This window comes from Podarcis tiliguerta (assembly GCF_965153285.1).
Source record: "Podarcis tiliguerta genome assembly, chromosome: 16".
NCBI lineage: Eukaryota > Metazoa > Chordata > Lepidosauria > Squamata > Lacertidae > Podarcis > Podarcis tiliguerta.
The window spans coordinates 9,970,950-9,992,846 of record NC_139549.1 but is presented as its reverse complement, the minus strand read 5'-3'; the positions used below and the strand labels follow the sequence as shown (position 1 = coordinate 9,992,846).

The 21,897-nt window shown below is 49.7% G+C and overlaps 2 protein-coding genes across 3 annotated transcripts in view; one reads left to right on the top strand and one right to left on the bottom strand.

Annotated features, from left to right (window-relative positions):
• TRIM46 (tripartite motif containing 46) overlaps positions 1–11,277 on the bottom strand; it is a 24,556-nt gene extending 13,279 nt beyond the window's left edge. Inside the window, exons 1-5 of the mRNA XM_083416928.1 lie at positions 10,980–11,277; positions 10,342–10,372; positions 4,773–5,028; positions 2,523–2,869; positions 1,313–1,468 (exon numbers count right to left, since the gene is read on the bottom strand). Of these exons, the coding sequence (XP_083273054.1) occupies positions 1,313–1,468; positions 2,523–2,869; positions 4,773–5,028; positions 10,342–10,372; positions 10,980–11,065 (876 nt within the window). The 5' untranslated portion in view covers positions 11,066–11,277. The remainder of the gene's footprint in view (positions 1–1,312; positions 1,469–2,522; positions 2,870–4,772; positions 5,029–10,341; positions 10,373–10,979) is intronic.
• A 631-nt stretch (positions 11,278–11,908) lies between these two features.
• Positions 11,909–21,210, top strand: KRTCAP2 (keratinocyte associated protein 2). Of its 2 annotated transcripts, none has more exons than XM_083416871.1 (5): positions 11,909–12,067; positions 13,946–14,100; positions 19,203–19,266; positions 19,462–19,528; positions 21,023–21,210. In XM_083416871.1, the coding sequence occupies exons 1-5, from the start codon at positions 12,064–12,066 to the stop codon at positions 21,141–21,143; spliced, it is 411 nt and encodes a 136-aa protein (XP_083272997.1). In that variant the 5' UTR covers positions 11,909–12,063; the 3' UTR covers positions 21,144–21,210. The 2 variants fall into 2 exon arrangements, with proteins under 2 accessions (XP_083272997.1, XP_083272996.1); XM_083416870.1 differs by lacking the exon at positions 11,909–12,067 and adding an exon at positions 12,069–12,166.
• The last annotated feature ends 687 nt before the right edge of the window (positions 21,211–21,897 follow it).

Below are 21,897 nucleotides of genomic sequence, written 5' to 3'. Positions count from 1 at the left end.
GGCAATATTGAGCTAGGTGGACCAAAGCTTTGGCTCTGAATAAGGCAGCATCTGATGTCCCTACTGAAGCCAGCCCTATGAGCATGGAAATCTTAAGTACTTCCTAGGGGGAAGGCTGTTGCAGAGTGGCAGAACAGGGCATCTGATTTGCCGAAGGTTGGAGGTTCGGTTCCCGGCCTCTGTAGGTACACCTGAGAGACTTGCTGCCCAAAATGCTGAAGAATGGCTGCCAGTCAGTGTGAGTAGTATAAGGCAGTTTCCTATGCCCCTGTTTAAAACCAGCCCTTTAACTCGGAACCATGAGGACTAGAATCTTGCTGTCATATTTAAGAGAAGGGCCATAGGTCAGCAGTGCAGCACATGCAGGAAGATACCAGGTTATGATTGATTGATTGATTGATTGATTGATGATTTGATTGATTTGATTGATTTGATTGATTTGATTGATTTGATTGATTTGATTGATTTGATTGAATGAATTTATATCCCACCCTATATCTGGAAGTCTCAGAGCGGTTCACAGAATAAAATCAAAATATGAAACCACAAAATACATAATCAAAATAAAAACAACCCAATAACCCCCCCCCCCAAAAAAAAATACATTTTAAAAAGGCATAGGATCCTCACAACATTTAAAGTAAGACAATTAACGAACCTGGACAGGAGCCACTCATTGGAAAGACCATGATCTCAGAAATGTCTGTGGCAATATTTATCAGTGAGGCAACACTAAGCTACATGGACCATTTGGTCTCACTCGCTATATGGCAACTTCCTTTTTTTATTTTTAGATTTGCACTTCTAACAAAATCTTATTGATTTTCCAATTATTTTTTAACGTTCTCAATCAGATGTAATTAACCATAGAAAAAACAGACACAAGATCCCCTCGCATCCCTGGACCTCACTCCACCCTCCCAGGAGTTCCATGTTTAACCTTTTCTGCTGCATATTTCATGTCCTCCATTTATTCCATTTATATTTTATGTCGTAAGTCTCTGTTAACTCACAAGTGTTATTTCAGTCCTGTTAAAGAGCTCAGCTGTTTACAGCGCTCTTCCAGGTATAAAATAAATTTCTTCCAGTCTTTACCAAAACCTTGGTCTTCCTGGTTTCTGATATTTCTAGTCATTTTCGCCATCTCAACATAATCCATCGGTTTAACTTGCCGTTCCTCTCTGGCTGGGACTTTCCCGTCTTTCCATCTCTGGGCCAGCAACTTCTCTACCTTCCTTTCTCAACTCAGCCATTTTATCAGAACCGGGCGGGCGGACAGAGGTGAGGATGAAGGAGACAGCTTAAATCCCACAGAAAGCCTCACCTTGAGGGCCTGGTAGGCGCTGACGACGGGCGAGATCTTGTGGCCCGTGTGCGTCCGGCGAACACGGCACAGCTGGCACACTAAGCGCTGGCAGCTCTTGCAGTAATGTGTCACCTCTTCCCGGTGCTCTGGGCACGTCAGACCCTGCGCAGGACACAGAAGGAGGCAGGTTAGTGACGGTTTTACTTTGTTCAAAGTCCCTGGCACTTGCGGACACAAGCGCAGGCTTCCTAATCTTTGTGGGGACAGGACTTTCCTTTTGAATCCGTTTCTGTTTCTTTAAGACAGGAAGCCTCAGACCCAGGTGAACTGGAAAGCACCTACAAAGTGCGCCTTAGTAGCTCTCTGTGAGGGGGAAAAGGCCTTCGGGAACAGAAAACAAGACCAAGGAAGATTCCTAAGGCGTACCCTTGAGAAAGGCCCCGGATTGGGAGAAATGTGGGGGAGAACTTCATGCGAAAACAGGGACACACCAGACACACACACCAAGAGGCAGTGTGGTGCAGTGGTTAAAGTGTCAGACTAGGACCTGGGAGAGTCCGGGGTTCAAATCCTGACCTGCCCATGAAACTCACTGGGTGGCCTTGGACCAGTCACTGCCTCTCAGCCTAACCTACCTCACAAGGTTGTTGTGGGGATTGAATGAGGAAGAGGGAGAACCATGGAAGCTACCCTGGAGGAAATGTTGGGATATTATTGTTGTTGTTGTTGTTGTTGTTGTTATTATATGCTGCCCATCTGACAGGGTTGCACCAGCTACTCTTGACGGCTTCTGACATATATAAAAGCATAATAAAACGTTATAAAAGGCTTCCCTAAACAGGGCTGCCTTCAGGTGTCTTTTAAAAGTCAGACAGTTGTTTATTTCATTGACATCTGATGGGAGGGCTTTCCACAGGGCGGGCGCCACTACCAAGAAGGCCCTCGGAGCTGGATCTCAGTGTCCAGGCTGGATGATGGGACTGGAGACACTACTTCAGGTATACAGAGCCAAACTGTTTAGGGCTTTAAAGGTCAGTGCCAACACTTTGAAAGCCAATGTAGGGAGCCAATGTAGATCCTTTAGGACCGGTATTATATGGTCCTGGCAGCCGCTCCCAGTCACCAGCCTGGATTAGTTGCTGTTTCCAAGTCACTTTCAAATAAAAAGCAAAGTCTTCCCGCCTGGCCCTCGGAGGAGTTGGAGGGAGCCCCTTACCTTGGGCCGGAATGTGAGCATGGGTGGGGTGGGCTCGTGCTGGGCTTTCTGGGTACCCCACGGGTGGTAGAGCTTAAAGCACTCGTTGCAGAAGCTGGATTTGCACTCGGTGCAGCCCTTGGTGGCCTCCAGCTGCGGCGGCTTGCAGAACTGGCACATGATGGCGGCGCTGACGTTGATGGTGTGGCGGTAGCGCTCCACCACCCTCTCCAGCGTCAGGTTGCGGAAGAGGCTGCCCAGGCCCCTCTCGCCCAGGTCCACATCCCTCTGGCACAGCGGGCAGGGGAAGAGCACGCTCTGGGGGTGCAAGAGGCCGCCTCGCTTGCGCCCCGGGTACGTGCCGAAACCTGCAAGCACAGGGACACCAGAACACAAGGCAAGGTGACGTTGCGCACACAGCAGATGCTTCCCCAGAAGACGCAGGAACTCCCATCAGCCTCGGGGAAACTGGCCCATGGGCAGGGCTGATGGGATTTGTAGTCCGGCAACATCCGGAGGGTCACAGGTTCCTAGAATCATGTCCCAGCCAATCAGGTGTGGGGAACCTGCAAGCCATTCCGGGTCTTGCTGGACTCCAACTCCCATCAACCTCAGCAAGCATGGCCAACGGTCAGAGGTGATGGGGATTGTAGTCCATCGACATCTGGAGAGTCACAGGTTCCCCATTCCTGTCCTTGACATGTGTCCCAGCCAATCAGGGATCCCATATTAAATGCAGTCAGGGACTGGCTTGGATGCTGAGGAGCGGTGGTTGGTTACTGATGAGCGGCAACTGGGAGAAGTGGGGTTGGGAAAAGGGACCAGTGATCTGGGGGAGCCTGTAACAGCTAGGAGGCGAGAGGCAGGAGAAGCTGCATGATTGGAGGGTGAAGAACAAGTACAGGAGGAGAGAGAGATGGGTCAGGATGGTGGAGAGTCACGGTCTTCCACACCTCCTCTCCTGCCTCATCTCTTCTACTCCACTGTCTCCCAGGTCCAGAAGAGGACTGAAGAGGGAGGAGCAAAAGGCTAAAAGCAGGCATAGTCTTCGCCTGCTTGCGTTCAGCTCAGATGGAGGAGATACACAAGCTGAGGTCAGGGATGGGGCCTCTCTGTTGCAGCAACACCCTCATCGTGTGAACACCCAGGAGTAGCTGAGAGACAGAAGACTGATGGACATCTCTCTCCTTTTGACAATACAGTGGTGCCTCGCAAGACGAAAAGAATCCGTTCCGCGAGTCTTTTCGTCTTGCGGTTTTTTCGTCTTGCGAAGCAAGCCCATTGACGGAGTAGCGCTATTAGCGCTATTGGCACTTTAAGGGCTAAAAACGGTTTTTTAAGGCTTAAGGGATTAGCGGTTTTGCTGCTAAAATGCTTTTAGCAGCTTAGCGATTCAGAAAAAGGGGTTTTGGAGCAAAAAAAAAACCTCAAAATTTTTCGTCTTGCGAAGCAAGCCCATAGGGAAATTCGTCTTGCGAAGCGCCTCTGCAGACGGAAAACCCTTTCGTCTTGCGGGTTTTCCGTCTTGCGAGGCATTCATCTTGCGGGGCACCACTGTAGTGAAATCCTTTCCCTGGACCTTCCTCGTCTGACTGTGGCACATAAGCAGGTGTGGGGACTTGTAGGCCCTCCAGATCTTGCTGATAACCCAAAGCCCCTCTTTCCACTTTCCTCCCACCCCGTTTCCCCGGTACCAAATTTTAATTTGTAACATCCTCGGGGCAAGGACCTGCCCTTTTGCACTTGCAGCACAAACTGCAAACATTCCTACAGCCCAACCGCTTTTACCTTCAACCAGGTAAAGTTAAAGGTAAATGACTCCTGGACGGTTATGTCCAGTCAAAAGCAACTATGGGGTTGCAGTGCTAATCTCGCTTTCAGGCCGAGGAAGCCGGCGTTTGTCCACAGACAGCTTTCCAGGTCATGTGGCTAGCATGACTGAACTGCTTCCGGCACAACAGGACACTGTGACGGAAGCCAGAGCACACGGAAACACCAATTACCTTCCCGCCAGAGCAGTACCTATTTATCTACTTGCACTGGTGTGCTTTCAAACTGCTAGCTTGGCAGGAGCTGGGACAGAGCAAACGGGAGCTCACTCCGTCGCGGGGCTTCAAACCGCCGACCTTTCAATCGACAAGCCCAAGAGGCTAAGTGGTTTGGACCACAGCGCCACCCACGTCCCATCTTCCACCAGGAGGGGGTGCCCTTGCCCTACGTGGCCCCCCTGCCCGCCAGCAGAGGGCGCCGCCACACCGCCCTCCTCCCCACCTGACTTGAGGAGTCGGTCCAGGCGCTCTGGCTTGGGGATGACCCGGCGGCCCAGGCGAGGGCTCCGCGTGGCTGGCGTGGAGGCCGGTGAGGTGGGCTCGGAGGTGGGGTCCGGACAGACGTAGCCTTGCTGCAGCAGGACCTCGGTGGCACAGATGTGGCAGACATTGTGCATGCAGGGAAGCACTAGGGGCTGCTTGTACATCTCCTTGCAAACCGGGCACAACAGCTCCCTCTCCATGTTCTTCATGCTGGTCTGGAAGGACAGGAAAGGAAAACAGGGTTCAAGAGAACAAAACCGTGATTCCTGCAAACAGAGGCTTGTTCTAGCTCAACACCAGTATTATAATATACTGGGGGATCCCCCGCAAAAGGGCACTAAGAGGTATGGGGGCAACAACGGGGGGGCTGAGGGTGTAAATGACTACCAGACTTTGAAAAGCTGGTATCGCTGGATCAATTTTGTTCAATTACTTAAGGCTGAATAGTTTTAATTGGCTTTTGAATGCATGTTCAATTAATTTTGCTTTGATCTGATTTACTGCATGCCTGCGCCGCTTTTCGTTCGAATGAATCCCAAAGCGGCTTACAAACAGTGAATAGCAATAACACAACACCACAAATGCAGCATAAATCCCACAAAACAATTAACAAATCATCAGCCTAACTGTTGCAACCTATAAAACACCGTAAGCAAAGCAACAACTACAAAAACAAGCTGAGCATGGCAATGAAAGCAAAAGTCGTCTCACACGATTAACGAACCAATAGGGCATTTATAATCTATTAAACAAGAATTAACAACGCTGATGAAATAGCCACCAAAAGAATAAACTGAGCACTGTTAAGTTCACGCACTGCACACACCCTTTTTGTTCCTGTTTTGAATTTTATCGCGTTACCATCTTCCTTAGTGGGTTGTCATGCAAACCACTATTCAAAGAATCGCAGAATTGTAGAGTTGGAAGGGGCCACAGGGGTCATCTAGCCCAACCCCCTGCAATGTAGGAGGCTGCAGGAGGCTCGAACCCACAACTGTGAGATTAAGAGTCTCATGCTCTACCAACTGAGCTATCCTGACTGCTTTGAACAGTGCTTTTTGTAGGGGGCGCTGAGGATGTGTTTATGTAACCAAGGCATAAACGAAAAGAGTTTGGGAACCACTGGCTTAAACAAAGGATGGGGCGGGTGGAGAGGAAATACAGGGCAAAATAATGAATAATTAAAAATAATAATTAAAAATAAATAATAATGACGATAGCGGCTTCCTCCTCTTCGACACTCTCAAAGAGTTTGTCCACCGCTCGAGACCTCCCCTTGCAATCTGGAGCAGGGGTTGCAGTCTCACCAATCCCTGGCCAATCACAAGGCAGTGTTGTGCTACAGGGAACCAGGCAGAGGGCCTTCTCGGTAGTGGCACCCGCCCTGTGGAATGCCCTCCCTTCAGATGTCAAAGAGATAAACAACTACCTGACATTTAGAAGTTCATGGAAGTTTTTAATGTGTGACCTTTTAATGTATTTTTAATCTTTGCTGGAAGCCGCCCAGAGTGGCTGGGGAAGCTCAGCCAGATGGGCGGGGTACAAATAATAAATTATTATTATTATTGTGCTGCCCATAGGAAGAACAGACCAACAGCGCGCCTTAGAACACTTCCCAGAATCCTTTGCAACATGCTTTGTTCCATGGCCAATGTGCAGGGGTGGCAAGCATTTCCCTGCAGTGACTAAGGGAAAGGATCCTGATTGCTAGTTGCAATTATACCCCCCCACCCCGCTGCCACCCCCCCAACCCCAAAAAATACAGGCTCTGCCTTGAGATTTATATTCATCTCTTCAGGCTATGAAGTCTGAAGTCGCTAATATAGCAACACCCACGCACAAGGTTTGTAAATGTACCCAAACCAAAAAAAGTTTAGCGAGGTGGGGGGGAACCCTAGCTGGGGGCTGGGGGGCAAGGAATACAACCGCACAAGGACTGAGCATATTCATTGCGCCAACTAACTGTTGCGAAGAGCGGGGAAGGGAACAAAAAACTGAGAGAGGGAATGGAATGGAGCCTCTGGCTGGCTGGGATCCTGAACAAAGATGGCAAATTTTGTGGCATATCCCATCAGTATATTATGAGTATTGATATATCATATTTGTAGTAGTAGTAAGTATTCTGCATTTGCTGTCACGCTTTGGGTGTGTCTCATTTGCACCCTCACAACGACCCTGCGGGATAGGCAAAGCAGAAAGCAAATGACTGGCTTAAGTGCATCCATTAGAGCTTTGGGGGTTCAATGCGACTCAAAAATTTGCCAGCGTCCTGCCCACGGGTGCAATGAAGCCCTTTGAGGTCTTTCCTTGGTGCCCTATGTGTCGTGTGTGTGTGTGTGTGTATATCTATCTATATATATATATATATATATATATATATATATATATATATCCTCCTTCAAAAGAGCATAGAGATGAAGGAGGAAGTTGCAAGAGTGGCACTCTTTCCCACTTCCTCTTTCAGCTCTATGTGCTTTCTATGTGCTTAATTTACCGCTTCCGACTTTTACCCAGATCCCTTCAAAATGGCTGCATTTTCTGGGTGCAGCAGGGAGGAGATTTGGGGGACAACAGACCAGGAAGGGTGGCGAAGCCCGTGATGTTCCCTCAAAAATGCAAACGTGCCCACATGCCTGAAAAGGTTGCCGACCCCTCTAACCACTGCTCCATGCCACCTCACTAATAATGCTTAGCTGTCCTGCTTCACATGTGTTCAAAGGGCGTCATTAACCCGCCGCCCCCAACCACCTTGTAAACCAGGCCACTGTTTAATATCCCCATTTTGCAGATGGGGCTGCAGGAGTTGAGGCACAGAAATTTGCATCAGGGAACTTGCAGAAGCAGCAGCAAGACCTGGGAACGTTGCACAGTTCAGTTTTCCTTCAACCATTACACCGCAGTGTTTGTCCTCAGAAAATAACAAGAAGACCTGACCAGTGATCCATCTAGTCCAGCCTGTACTAGGATTTGGGTTCGAATCCTTCTTGAGTCACAACGGCCGACCAGATGCCTCAAGAAGGATTCAAACACAAAAGCACTCTCCTTGCCTGTATTTTGTAGAAAATGGGATTCAAAAACGTTACTGCCTCTGACCGTGGAACCCCCTAAGCATGTACAGAGGGCCGGTCTCACTCTTCAGGCACCCCAGCAAGATTGCATGTGTCATGAAAGGGGGAAGTGGCAGAAACATGAGTACAGTATGAGCCAAGTTTTGAGTCTATGTACAGATCCTTCACTCCCACTCTAGATTATGTTACAAAATAAGGTGCTTTATACAGAGTCACACCACTGGTCCAACGAGCTCAGCACTCCCTGCACTGACTGGCAGCAGCTCTCCAGGGTTTTGGACAGGGGAGATTCCCAGTCTTCCTTGGCAATGCTAAGATCCTTGGTCAAGCTAAGGATGCTATTTATTTGATCACCCAGTGATTTACACTGTAATATGAATAAATTAGGGACGTGGGTGGCGCTGTGGGTTAAACCACAGAGCCTAGGGCTTGCCGATCAGAAGGTCGGCGGTTCAAATCCCCGCGATGGGGTGAGCTCCCGTTGCTTGGTCCCAGCTCCTGCCAACCTAGCAGTTCAAAAGCACGTCAAAGTGCTAGTAGATAAATAGGTACCGCTCCGGCGGGAAAGTAAACGGTGTTTCCATGCGCTGCTCTGGTTCGCCAGAAGTGGCTGAGTCGTGCTGGCCACATGACCCGGAAGCTGTACACCGGCTCCCTCGGCCAATAAAGCAAGATGAGTGCCGCAACCCCAGAGTCGGCCACAACTGGACCTAATGGTTAGGGGTCCCTTTACCTTTACCTTTTTATGAATAGATTGCTGAAAAACCAGAGTGGTTTAACAATCAATCCCTCTTCCCAGGGAACTCTGGGAACTGTAACTCTGTGAAGGGAATTGAGGTCTCCTAGCCACTCTCAGCGCCCTTAACAAACTACAGCTCCCAGAATTCTCTGGGGGAAGCCATGACTGTTTAAAGTGGCATCATAGTGCTTTAAATGTAGGCTGTGGAGGTGGCCTATGTCTACTCAATGTAAGTCCCACTGAATTCAAGGGGGCTTACTCACTGGTAAGTGGAAGCAAGGCTGCGTCCTTAGTTATAGGGTAGTAGTTAATAGCAACACTGCAATGGTTAGGCCTGCCATCCATCCGGATTTATCCAGACATTACCGGGGATTGCAGCGCTTTGTCCTGGATTGTAGGCAAGCCAATCGTGGTCTTTCGGTGTTTTTGTAAAAAGAAGAAAGCTCAACAACTTTGGGGTCTTCCTAAAAGAAAGCTCAAGAACTTTTGGGGTGTCCTGGTTTTTACTTTTTGAAATATGGCAACCCTAGCATTGGTGAAGTCTTTTCTAAGGGTGGTGATACTGTGAGGTAGGGGTGATATCAATAATAGAAGCATGATTTATTTTTTAAAAAAAATATATTCACACAGACATAAAAAAAGATTCCTAGAGTTTCTAGGGATTGAACCTGGAACCATCTGAATGCAGGGCATTGTACTTAGCTACTGAGGTATGGACCTTCTATAATCCCCCCCATACCAAAAAAAATCCATCAGGAATTTATTTATGTTCTTACAATATGCAGAGACATGACCATTAGCAAGAGAAACAGCACTCATTTCTGGGGACAAAGGTCAATAAACTATATGTGCAAGGGGCATAGCACACACCTTGCATGCAGGAGGTCCTAGGTTCCATCCCTCACAACTCCAGGCAGGGCTGGGAATGTCCCCTGCCTGAAACTCTGGAGCGCGGCTGCCAGTCCGTGTCAACAATGCTGAGCTAGATGGACCAATACTGACAGTATAAGGCAGCTTCCTCTGTTCCTGTTTAAATCAGGCCTTTCTCTACAAACAGGAGGAGTGGGGTCTTCCTTTATTTGTAGGGGGTGGTCCATAGCTGGGGGGGGGGGCAGAGCATCATCTGCTTTGAAAGCCCCATGTTTCAATTCCCAGCATCTCCAGCAGGACTGTGTCTGAAACCCTGGAGAACAGCTGCCAGTCAGTGCAGGCAATATAAGCGTAATGCTCCAAATCAGCGTCAGCCGCTCACGCCCACCCACCCAGATTCCCCACTCGTGCAGCTCAGAGGCAGGGCCAGCCTGCTTTCCCCATCGCTGGGCACACAGGCTGGCGGGGGGCGGGGGTTAGGGAGAGAGAGACCCCGCCTCCCCAGTTCTTACAGGCAGTTTGGCAGCCAGCCCAGTCTCTGCTGCGTCCCATTCAAGGGCACTCTTGTCCTTTGGCCAGGGAGTGGGGTGGAGTGAGGCTCTACTGCCCTGGCAGCACCCCCTGCCCCAAAGCTGCATTCCCTTCCGCTCCGGCTGCCCAGCGATTCAAGGCACCCAGGGAAGAAGGTGGTCAAAAAACAGGAAAGAAAAGCCCAGCATCTGATCTTTTGCCAGAACACCATTCATCTTGCAGTTTCCCAGCCAAGGCTTCCCCACCTAGAGATCTGCCGCCACCGGGCCCCAAAGGCATTTCCTTCCCCTGCCATCCATCCCCAAGGGACGGGCACTCACCTTGCCCAGCGCCCGCCTGGATGCCATCTCTCTTGGCAAGCGAGAAGGGACACACACACACATACACACACACAAAGCAGGAGGAGAGGGGAGGGGATGGATGGATGGAGGAGGGCGGGGAGGGAGGGAGGGAGAGAGCCACAGCGGAGGCAGACGCTGGACCAGGCAGGCCCTGGCAGCCAGCCCTGGGAGGAGGTTGCCATGGCGACGGAGGGATGTGCTCGGATGCTCACAGCATCCTTCACTTAGCCCTGAAGGGAGTCCGGGGAAAAACTGATGGAGCTTCTGGGGTGGGGGGAGGGAATGGGAGCGTCTAGGCTAGTTGTCAAGAGGGGAGGGGCAGCACCTATTTTATTTGCGGGGGGGGGGTGATTTCCAGGGTTTTTTGCGGGGGGGGGGGCGGCTCTTTTGATCCCAGTGGCAGCAACATGGATCCCTCATCATGCCGACGCACTAGGGAGACAATGGGATGCCCGTACTAGATCTCTCTTCCTCACACCCCCCTCCCGGAAAGCATCCCTTCTCATGGCATACAGACAGTCACCCCCACATCGGCTGCACTAGATCGGGGTGTTTTCTCCCCACACCCTTTTTCTCTCGTCCCCCCCCCCCCGTTTTCTATCCCTTGCGTTGCCCACCCTCTTTGCCCCCCGGTTCTCACGCTGATCCGGACGAGGGCATCCATGATCGACGTGAAGGAGTGGAGGTCCTCGCCCTCGGCCATGACTCCCGGGGGGGACGGGGGGCTTCCGGCCTCCGCACCCCCGCGCCGCCCCGGCAGCGCTTTGCAAACGCCTCGGTCTATTGCGGCCGACAGCCCGGGCGAGCCGTCGGGGAGGGAGGAGGAGAGCCAGCAACGCGCATGCTCCTCCGGAGAGGCTCGGCTCCGGGCGCCCTTCCTCCCTCTCGCCGCCCCCCCCCCCCGCGCGCGCTTTGAAGTGATGGAGGGCGCAAGGGAGTGTGTCGGGTTATTAATAATAATTATTTTATTGCTTGTGCAGCAGATCCCGCATGCAGAGCGCTTTAGGGAGGAGGAGGAGCAGCCAAGGGGAGCGGGGGGGGGGCAGAAGGTTGATGGGGAGCTTCCAGTCGCCACATGCCATCCCAGGGTGTGGTCATTGTTGAAAGGCTTCGGTCCTGCTTTCCCCAGTGTCACGGGCCAGGCTTTGCATGGGCAAGGGTGCATCTGAGCATAGGCAGAGTGCATTCCCTTAGCTTCTCAATCGGAAGGTGTAAGGTTTCAAGAAGCTGTACATTTTGCATTTATTACCATCGTCGTCGCGTCATTATCCTTAAACTGCAGAATTCACTCAGGCCTACAAATGCGGAGGCAAGACTCGAACCCGCGACTTCCCGAGCCTGCCGGCGTTCTCCAGCTCTGGTCCTTTGTTCGCTGAATGCGCGCGTGTGCTCCCCCTAGCGGCCAGCCGGAGGAAATGAAACGCAGCAAAGCCTGCTATGGGCGCCGCCGGCCGCTAGGCGGGGAACGTGGCGCGACGCGCGCTTCTCCGCCTCTCTCAGGCGGCGGGTGAGTGCGGTGTGCGCTTGCGCGGAGGCGCAAATTACACGTCTCCGCTCAGAGCCGCGCCTGCGCGGCAGAGAGAACTCCCTCTCGCCGAGGGAAGGAGGCGCAAGAACGGCGCATGCGCGAGGGAAAAAGGAACCAGGGAACTTTGGTTCAAACCGGGAGCGGACACATCGGAGGGCGCAGCGCGGTGCATTATGGGTAATGTGGCGTGGGGGTTGGGGAGGTGGGCGACATGCATGCTCCTGGCCTGGCGAGGGGTGGGCACTGCTGCCAGCCTGTGCTCAGGGCGCCTTGTGGGTGAGGAGCATGGGCAATGGTGGCAGAGCATGTGCTTTGAGTGCAGAAGGTTCAGTCCCCAGTGGCATCTCTGGGTAAAGCTCGGAAGAGACCACCCCTGTCTGAAACCCTGCGGAGCTGCTGCCAGCCTGTGTTGTTGTTTAGTCGTGTCTGACTCTTCGTGACCCCATAGACCAGAGCACGCCAGGCACTCCTGTCTTCCACTGCCTCCCACAGTTTGATCAGACTCATGTTTGTGGCTTCGAGAACACTGTCCAGCCATCTCGTCCTCTGTTATCCCCTTCCCCTTGTGCCCTCCATCTTTCCCAACATCAGGGTCTTTTCCAGGGAGTCTTCTCTTCTCATGAGGTGGCCAAAGTATTGGAGCCTCAGCTTCAGGATCTGTCCTTCCAGTGAGCACTCAGGGCTGATTTCCTTAAGAATGGATCGGTTTGACCTTCTTGCAGTCCATGGGACTCTCAAGAGTCTCCTCTAGCACCATAATTCAAAAGCATCCATTCTTTATGGTCTTCTTTATGGTCCAGCTCTCACTTCCATACATCACTACTGGGAAAACCATAGCTTTAACTATACGGACCTTTGTCGGCAAGGTGATGTCTCTGCTTTTTAAGATGCTGTGTAAGATGCCAGCCTGTGTAGGCAACACTAAGCTAAATGGACTCAGTATAAGGCGCCTTCCTGTGTCTGGGAGGTGCTGTCGCTCAGTGGCAGAGCATTGGCTTGGTCCCCGGTTCAATCCCCGCCATCTCCAAATAGGCCCCCCCCTTCCTCAAACCCCAGAGAGCTACTGTGAGTCATTGCGGACAATACTGAGCACAGCAGATGAGTGGCTTGGCTGGGTTGCAAGGTGGCTTCCTAAGCTGAGGAGAGGCTTGAGCTCAGCAGTGGACCATTTGCTTTGCATGTAGAGGGACCCTGTTCCAGTTCCCTGCACCTGTCCAGGTACAGGTAGACCAGGGTCTGGGCATCTCAGACCTGGCAGCCAAATGTGGCCCAGCAGGCCCCTATCTCATGCCCTCAGGCCATGCCACACTGCTCCTCCTTATCATACACCCTCACCAGGCCCTGCTTGACACTTTCCTTGAGTAATTTTTGGGTGTCAACTTGTAAACCCAGTTTGAGCATCAGTTACAGTGGCACCTCGGGTTACATACACTTCAGGTTACATACGCTTCAGGTTACAGACTCCGCTAACCCAGAAATAGTATCTTGGGTTAAGAACTTTGCTTCAGGATGAGAACAGAAATCGTGCTCCGGCAGCGCGGCAGCAGCAGGAGGCCCCATTAGCTAAAGTGGTACCTCAAGTTAAGAACAGTTTCAGGTTAAGAACGGACCTCCGGAATGAATTATGGTAAGTACTTAACCCGAGGTACCACTGTACTTAGTTTCAGGGGCAGCAAAAAAAGCGGGGTTTGTGGCACAAAACTTTGACACCAGTTTGGAGTCAATCAGACAACGTTCAGTTTTGGGCTATACCTGTGGCCCCCAGTTTGAGCATCAACTACTCAGTTTACGGGGTGGGGTGACAGAAAACACAAGGTTCAAAGCACAAAACTAGCACAAAACTCTGGCACCGCTTTGGGGTCGGATCGGCCAATGTTGGGTTTCGGGTATTAAATTGTGACCCCGGTTTGCTGTGTCAGTCAGTTTGGGGGGAAGTCAGCGTGGGTTCACGGCACAAAACAGCACGAAAATGTTGTGCTCACGTATTAATGGCGCTTGTCCTTCGTGCTCCTGCCAGCAGAGGCGAATGACCCTTGTCTCTTTCTCTGTCCCCAGCTGTCGGCACGGGCACGTCTTTGGTGCTTTCGTCTCTCCTGTGCCTCCTGCTCTTCACCGGGATGCAGATGTACAGCCGCCAGCTGGCATCCAGCGAGTGGTTGACCATCCAAGGGGGCCTGCTGGGCTCTGCCCTCTTCATCTTCTCCCTTACCGTATCCTCCTACGTGCAGCATTTTGCTTGGGCATTTTCAGCTGGGCTGGGGCTGTCAGAATGGGATGGGGTCAAAGGGGGCGCCCAAAGGCACCGGCTGACCCAGCAGGAAGGTGACACATAAAGGGCTGCAGCTCAGGAGGTCTGCTTTGCAGGAGGTCCCAGGCTCCATCCCTGTCATTTCCAGGTAGGGCTGAGAACGTTCTCGTCTGAAACCTGGGCGTTTTGCTGCCAGTCAGTGTAATAATAATAATAATAATAATAATAATAATAATAATTTATTATTTGTACCCCGCCCATCTGGCTGGGTTTCCACAGCCACTCTGGGCGGCTTCCATAGAAACAAAAAATACAGTAAAATATCACAGATTAAAAACTTCCCTGAACAGGGCTGCCTTAAGATGTCTTCTAAATGTCAGGTAGTTATTTATCGCTTTGACATCTGATGGGAGGGCGTTCCACAGGGCGGGCGCCACTACCGAGAAGGCCCTCTGCCTGGTTCCCTGCAACTTGGCTTCTCACAGTGAGGGAACTGCCAGGAGGCCTTCGGAGCTGGACCTCAGTGTCCGGGCAGAACGAAGGGGGTGGAGACGCTCCTTCAGGTATACTGGGCCAAGGCCGTTTAGGGCTTTAAAGGTCAACACCAGCACTTTGAATTGTGCCCGGAAACGTACTGGGAGCCAATGTAGGTCTTTCAAGACCGGTGTTATATGGTCTCGGCGGCCGCCCCCAGTCACCAGTCTAGCTGCCGCATTCTGGATTAGTTGTAGTTTCCGAGTCACCTTCAAAGGTAGCCCCACGTAGAGCGCATGTAGAGCGTGTAGGCACTACTGAGCTAAGGGGCCAGTGGTCTGAACTGCAGCTTCTTACGTCCCTGTGTTATAAGTGGTTCAGCCTCTGCTTTGCAGTGCAGAAGGTTCCCTGGCATCTTCAGGTAGAGCTAGGAGAGGCTTCTGCCATTTTCTTCTAAATGTTTTATTTCCTCAAACGGTGCTGCGGAAGTAATATTGATTAAAATACTAAATGTAAATTAACTGACTCACCCACCCCCAGCTTGAACGCTGTTTCAAAACTCAGGTTACATTTCTTGGAAGTGCAATATATTCTACAAATAGCATTGAGAATCTTTTTTAAACATAAAATTCAAAATGCTATTTTTCTAGAAAAAGAGGTGCCGGAATGCAGCGTAAACACCTCCATCGTTCTCTTAGAATGGCAATAGTGCCCACCTGAGAGGTACCGGAACTTAATTTCAGTGAAAAAACCCCTGATAATAATAGTAACAATAATAATACAGTGGTACTCGGGTTACAAACACCTTGGGTTACAAACACTTCAGATTACAGACTCCGCTAACCCAGAAGTAGTACCTCAGGTTAAGAACTTTACCTCAGGATGAGAACAGAAATCGAGTGGCGGCAGCAGGAGGCCCCATTAACTAAAGTGGTACCTCAGGTTAAGAACGGTTTCAGGTTAAGAATGGACCTCCAGGACAAATTAAGTTCATAACCAGAGGTGCCACTGTACAGTGGAACCTCGGTTCTCAAACGTCTCCGTTGACGAACGTTTCAGAACCTGAATGCCAGAAACCCGGAAGTAAATGCTTCCGTTTTCGAACGCGCTTCAGAAGCCGAACAGCTTCTTCTGTGTGTTTTTCAATTTTCACCATTGAAATTGACATTCTCCCTTTGCGCCTCAGTTGTCAAACATTTCGGAATTCAAGCGATCTTCAACAACCAAGGTTCCACTGTGATTAAAAAAAAACAATGTTATTATTTGTACCATGCCCCAGCCACTCTGAGTGGCTTCCAACAGATACAAAAGCATAATAAAACATCAAGCATTAAAAACTTCCTAATTATTATAATAAATAATACTAATTTTTCGTTTACAGCATTCATTGTTTTCAATAACCTATGATCAAAACGCTCCAGCTACAAGCAATATATTTTACAGATTGCTTTACAATTGGAGAAATAGAAATAATTCCTTGCAAGTAATGTTGGGACAATACCCTTATTTGGGCCGAGAAGTTCTGCAACAAAATGTTGCAGTAGAGGGTGCTTCTGTTTAGGGAGCCAGCCAGCCGTGCCCTTCTCTGTCATACTCCATTGCGCTCCACCTCCCACCCAGTTTTCCATTTCCCCCCCAACAGTAAGCCAGTCATCTGTGGTCGCTGAGCAGACACAAACCTCAGAGTTCCCTCAGGCCCGCTGATCCCTTCCTCTTCCATGTAGGTGGTTTGACTTTGACTACGTAAAAGGGTTGTCACTAACCACCTGAACTTTGGAAATAGAGGGAATCACATGAAATGACATCAGAAACGTGTAACCACATGCTTTCAATTTCCCCACAACCATTAACCCCCGCCTGAATCAGCTTTCTGGAGAAGTTGGGAGGGTTGGCTTTGTTTTTTACTAACCTCATTAAAAAGGTAAAGGTTAAGTCCAGTCACAGATGACTCTGGGGTTGCAGCGCTCATCTCACTTTACAGGCCGAGGGAGCCGGCTTTTGTCCGCAGACAGTTTTTCCGGGTCATGTGGCCAGCATGACTAAGCCTCTTCTGGCAAAACCAGAGCAGCGCACGGAAATGCCGTTTACCTTCCCGCTGGAGCGGTACCTATTTATCTACTTGCACTTTGATGTGCTTTCAAACTGCTAGGTTGGCAGGAGCAGGGACCGAACAACGGGAGCTCACCCCATCGTGGGGATTCGAACCTCCGACCTTCTGATCGACAAGCCCAAGAGGCTGAGTGGTTTAGACCACAGCGCCACCCGCATCCATCAACTAACCTCATTAGTTGGTCCTAAATCAAAGTGTTGCACTAATTTGACTTCCAGGGGTGCGGGGACGCTGTTTAGTTTTTCTAATGAACAGATACATCTACCTGCTAATTCCCTACCCCCTTTAAACAGAAGTCTAGCATTATTGGGATAAAGGTCCAGCATTTTCTTTGCTTCACTGTGTTGCTTAGGAGTTTAGGAAGTTGCCACATTCTCAGTTAAGATTATTGGTCCATCTAGTTCAGTATTGTCTACACTGACTGGCAGCAGCTCTCCAAGGAGTCCTTTGCAGGCTTACCTGGAATGTTCTACATGTTTGCCATAGTTACATGCGGAGAAAAACTGGCGGGTAGCTCGTGTTTTGCTTGGTTTTTAATGCAGCAAATAATTAAAAAATGCAACCCCACCCAGCTGAAATCTAAAGTGGTACAGTCTCCACCCTACAGCCTTAGGACTCTACCACATTTGTTTTATTCGACCAGCAGGTCCAGCCTTATGACTTTTGAACATAAGAAGCATTTCCCTGCATTGAAAGCAGCACTGTTCCTGATTTTAAAAACAAAAATGTATTCATTTATATTGCATTTCATTAAAAAATTATATACCACTCGATTGTTTAAAAGGAAACAACCTCAAAGTGGTTTACAAAAAGAACAGCAAAAACAAAAACAATTATTTAGAAAGTTCAGAAAAGTGTTTTTTTAAAAGCATCTTTATTGAAAGTACATAATTACCGTATATGTGCACTAAACATGGTGAGACGTAAATAAAAGAGAGAGAAGGAAAAAGAGAAAAGAACCGGTGTAGAAGGAGAAATAAAGGGGGGGGAGGACCAAAGCTGTACACTTTACAAGATCTTAACCTGGGGTCCCCAAACTTTTGAAAGAGGACCAGATTTGATGAAGTAAACATGTGTGAGGGCCGACCAAAATACCAAAATTGTTGAGCTTTTTTTAGGATTTAAGTCACTGAGGTTTTTTACCCCAGGACATATACTGCCGGCAGCCCAGATTAGTCCCCAAAATGGACTTTGGACATGTCTGTCTTAACATATCACAGTATTTGTAAGGATGGATTCCAAATATCATGAAATTTGTCCATGGCAAGTCTGAGTTTATATGCAAGTTGTTCATATGTTGCGAATTTGCATAAGTCTTCGATCCAGTCGTAGAAGGGAGCCGCATTTTTATTTTTCCAGTTCATCAGCATCTGTCTTTTTGCTGTGGTCAGGGCAGGGAGAGTCCACTCGTATTGCCGATTTGTACGGTTCCATGTGCTGGGTATACAGTGGTACCTCGCAAGACGAATGCCTCGGAAGACGGAAAACTCACAAGACGAAAGAGTTTTTCATTTTCTGAGTTGCTTCGCAAGACGGATTTCCCTATGGGCTTGCTTCGCAAGACGAAAACGTCTTGCGCCTTTTTTAAAAAACCGCCAATGCATTCCTATGGGAAACCGTCAATGCACAGTGGTGCTTCGCAAGACGAAAAAATTCACAAGACGAAAAAACTCGCAGAACGAATTAATTTCGTCTTGCGAGGCACCACTGTATAAGTCAAGAGGATATTCTGCTCTGTAAATGTAAGGTTGTTCTGCACAGTTCTGTTGATAGTTTCAATTACCTTCTGCCAAAAATCTTTTTAATATAGGACAATGAACATACATCTGTTTTAGAGAAGCATGATCCCTATTTCATCTCCAACAGATAACCTTAGATAGCCCTTTTTTAAACAAGTGTAACGTTCAGAAAAGTTCAGAAAAGTAATTAAAACCAATAAGCTAAAAACCAGCTAGACGACTTTCAACATATCTAGATAGTCTTGCCGAAGCAAAAATCTTTTTTTTTTTTTTACAAGTGTGGAATGCATATTATGTGGCACCTGCAATCTCGCAAGCAAACTGGGAATTATTATTATTTCTTAAATTTGTATACTGTGCCACCCTTTGTCCGCAGATCTCAGGAAGGTTCACAACATTTCTCCCCTGGCCTGCGCTTCTGGGTGAATGGTTCTACTTTGGCTACGTAAAGATGGTAGACCCCAGATCTTGTCCATTTAGCACGAATAAGCTTTCTGGGGAACTTGAAAGCTTACACATTTCTGACGTTTTCCCTCCGTTTAGCCTGAAGATGCTTTCTGGAGAACTTGGAAAGCTTACACATTTCTGACCTTCCACCTCAATCTCTCTTCTTTCCAATGACCAAGCAGTGAGTGACAATCTTTATGTAGCAACAGAGGGGTAGAGTATCTGTACGTCTGCGGGGGCGGCTTCTTACTTCCCTGACATGTCAGCGGATGTTTTCCTTGACTTGAAACCCAGGCCTTCAACAACCTTGAAAATTTGATTTTCGGCAAAGGATTCCAAGCCAAGATCTTCCCTGAAAGTAAGCTGAACGGATTTACGGTGATCATTTTCTTTTCAGAGAGGCGGGGGGCTGAGAAATCGGCTGGCTTGTATGTAGCAGCTGGTGGTTGGCTGATATGGGGAGGGTTTTTGGGGGGTGGGGGTTGTATACAAAATGATAATTTCTCGTCCTTTTTTTTCCCCTTGCCAAAACGCACCTCCTTTTCCTCCGCAGTTATTACCTGCCTGCTGCTGGCACTGTTTGCTTCAGGGCTGATTCATCGGGTCTGCGTCACCACCTGGTAAGAACAGGGGATTGTGTCCCAACACACACACGTTGTAACAGATCCAGATTAAGGAAATCCAGCTTGCATCACATCTGAAGCCGCTGTCAGGGCCAGATCAGGGGTAGAAGCCCCCACAATTAGCAGAGCAAGCAGGAAGGCCCCGGAAACACGCCGATTGAAACAAGAATGGCGGAAGCCGCCTTATACAGAATCAGACCACTGGTCTAGCTCAGCATTGTCCACACTGACTGGCAGCAGCTCAAGCAAGGGCTGCCAGGGACTGAACCGGGAGTCTTTCTGCTCTGTTGCCGTCCTCTCCCCTAAAAGTAAAGCAAGATTCTAGTCCTCAACGTTCTGGAGCAAGGGCTGGTTTAAATAGGGAGCTGCCTTGCCTTGAGTGAGCTGATTCTCCATCAAGGTCAGTGTTGACTGCACTGACTGGCAGCTGCTCTCTGGGGTTTCAGGCAGGGGGCGTTCCCAGCCCTACCTGGTTTTAACCTTTAAAGCCCTATACGGCCTAGGACCCTCGTACCTACGGGACCGCCTCTCCTGGTATGTCCCACAGAGGAACTTACGATCTTCAAACAAAAACATCTTGAAGGTCCCAGGCCACAGAGAGGTTAGGCTGGCCTCAACTAGAGCCAGGGCTTTTTCGGCTGTGGCTTCAATCTGGTGGAACACTCTGTCACAAGAGACTAGGGCCCTGAGGGACTTGACATCTTTCCGCAGGGCCTGCAAGACAGAGCTGTTCCACCAGGCCTTTGGTAATTCTTCACAGAACTTTAGCCTAATGGTTGCCATCAATTTGAGTTGAATTAATTTTAATGAAATGATTTTAGAATGTTGTATTATTTTATTGTTGTTAGCCGCCCTGAGCCTGGCTTCGGCTGGGGAGGGCGGGATATAAATAAAATTTGTTATTATTATTAATATTACCTGGAGATGTCAGGGATTGAACCCAGCACCTTCTGCATGCAAGGCAGATGCTCTACCACTGAGCCATGGCCCTTTCAAAGACATTCTTACACATCTGCAGACAAGCAGCTCTTCCCTCGCAAAAGCTTGGACTCCTCCCTGGCTGTTGGCCGTGCTGCTTGGGAGTTGGAGTCCAACAAGCTCTGCAGTTTCCCATAGCTCTGGTTTAGCAACATCGCCTCTCCTCTGGCTGCAGTCGGGGCTGATCGTCAGAGATGCAAACCTGGGTGCGGGGGTCAAGTCGGTCTGTGTGTAAGCTAGCCTAGATGTGCATTTGCTGGCACACCCACATGGTCCTGGGGGAAATTGCTCAGAAGAGAATGTGGCCCTCGAAGGGGAAACGATTCCCCACCGTGGAACTAGGGAGCCAAGCTATGGAAAGGGAGGAGGGCCTCTGGGGTGCTCTCTGCAGGCCACGCCCCTTCCTCACAAGCCACGCCCCCTCCTTTGCAAAGCAGGTGGTCCAGCCTTGAGCCCTTCCCTGCGATCGAGTCTTCCTTGCAGCCCACTTACCCCTCTGGCTTCTCTTCCCAGTTTCATCTTCTCGATGATCGCCCTGTACTACATCAACAAGATCTCCTCCACGCTGTACCAGTCGACCACGCCGGTGCCCGTGGTGGCCAAGACTGTCAGTAAAGGCAGGAAGAGGAATTGAAGCGGAGGACCATCCTCAGCGCAGTCGGAACAGCCAATAAAACATTTCCTTTTTTAAAAACAAACAAGACCCCGTCCGCTTCTGAGCTTGTTATTTCAGATAAGGATGGGGGGGGGGGAGTCTCCGCCCCAATGTGCTTGCATTCCAGAACAGGTGTGGGGAAGCTTTGTCCCTCCAGATGTTGCTGTGTCAAAAACCCTAATAATCATCATCATCATTTATTATTTGTACCCTGCCCATCTGGCTGGGCTTCCCCATGCCTGGTCATCTCGGCCATGCCGCCTGATGGGAGTTCACCAATATCTCGAGGGCAAAGGACTGACCCCCTAACCTGTAAGTGCATTTGGTACGTGATCCCTGATTGGTTGGGACGTGTCTAGGACAGAGATGGGGGACCTTCAGTCCTCTAGGTCAGGGTCCCCCAAACTTGGGTCTCCAGCTGTTTTCGGATTACAATTCCCATCATCCCTAGCTAGCAGGAGCAGTGGTCAGGGATGATGGGAATTGTAGTCTCAAAACATCTGGAGGGCCGAATTTAAGGAAGCCTGCTCTAGGTGTTGCAGGACTACAATTCTAATCAGCCCTGAACCATCGGCCATGTTGGCTGGGGGCTGATGGGAGTTGGAGTCCAAGAACATTGTTGAACTACAACTCCCATCAGCCCCTGCCATTGGCCACATTTGCTAGGGCTGATGGGAGCTGCAACATCAGGAGGGCCAGAGGTCTCCCACACCCTGCTTGAGGAAAATGACAC

What these genes read in the sequence shown, in the direction of transcription:
- KRTCAP2 (XM_083416870.1), top strand. Translation starts at nt 12,106, where the DNA reads ATGCTCCTGGCCTGGCGAGGGGTGGGCACTGCTGCCAGCCTGTGCTCA. An exon ending in GTGCTCAGGGCGCCTTGTGG is followed by an intron (nt 12,167 to 13,945) that starts GTGAGGAGCATG and finishes CTCTGTCCCCAG; the next exon opens with CTGTCGGCACGGGCACGTCT. An exon ending in CGGGTCTGCGTCACCACCTG is followed by an intron (nt 19,529 to 21,022) that starts GTAAGAACAGGG and finishes TTCTCTTCCCAG; the next exon opens with TTTCATCTTCTCGATGATCG.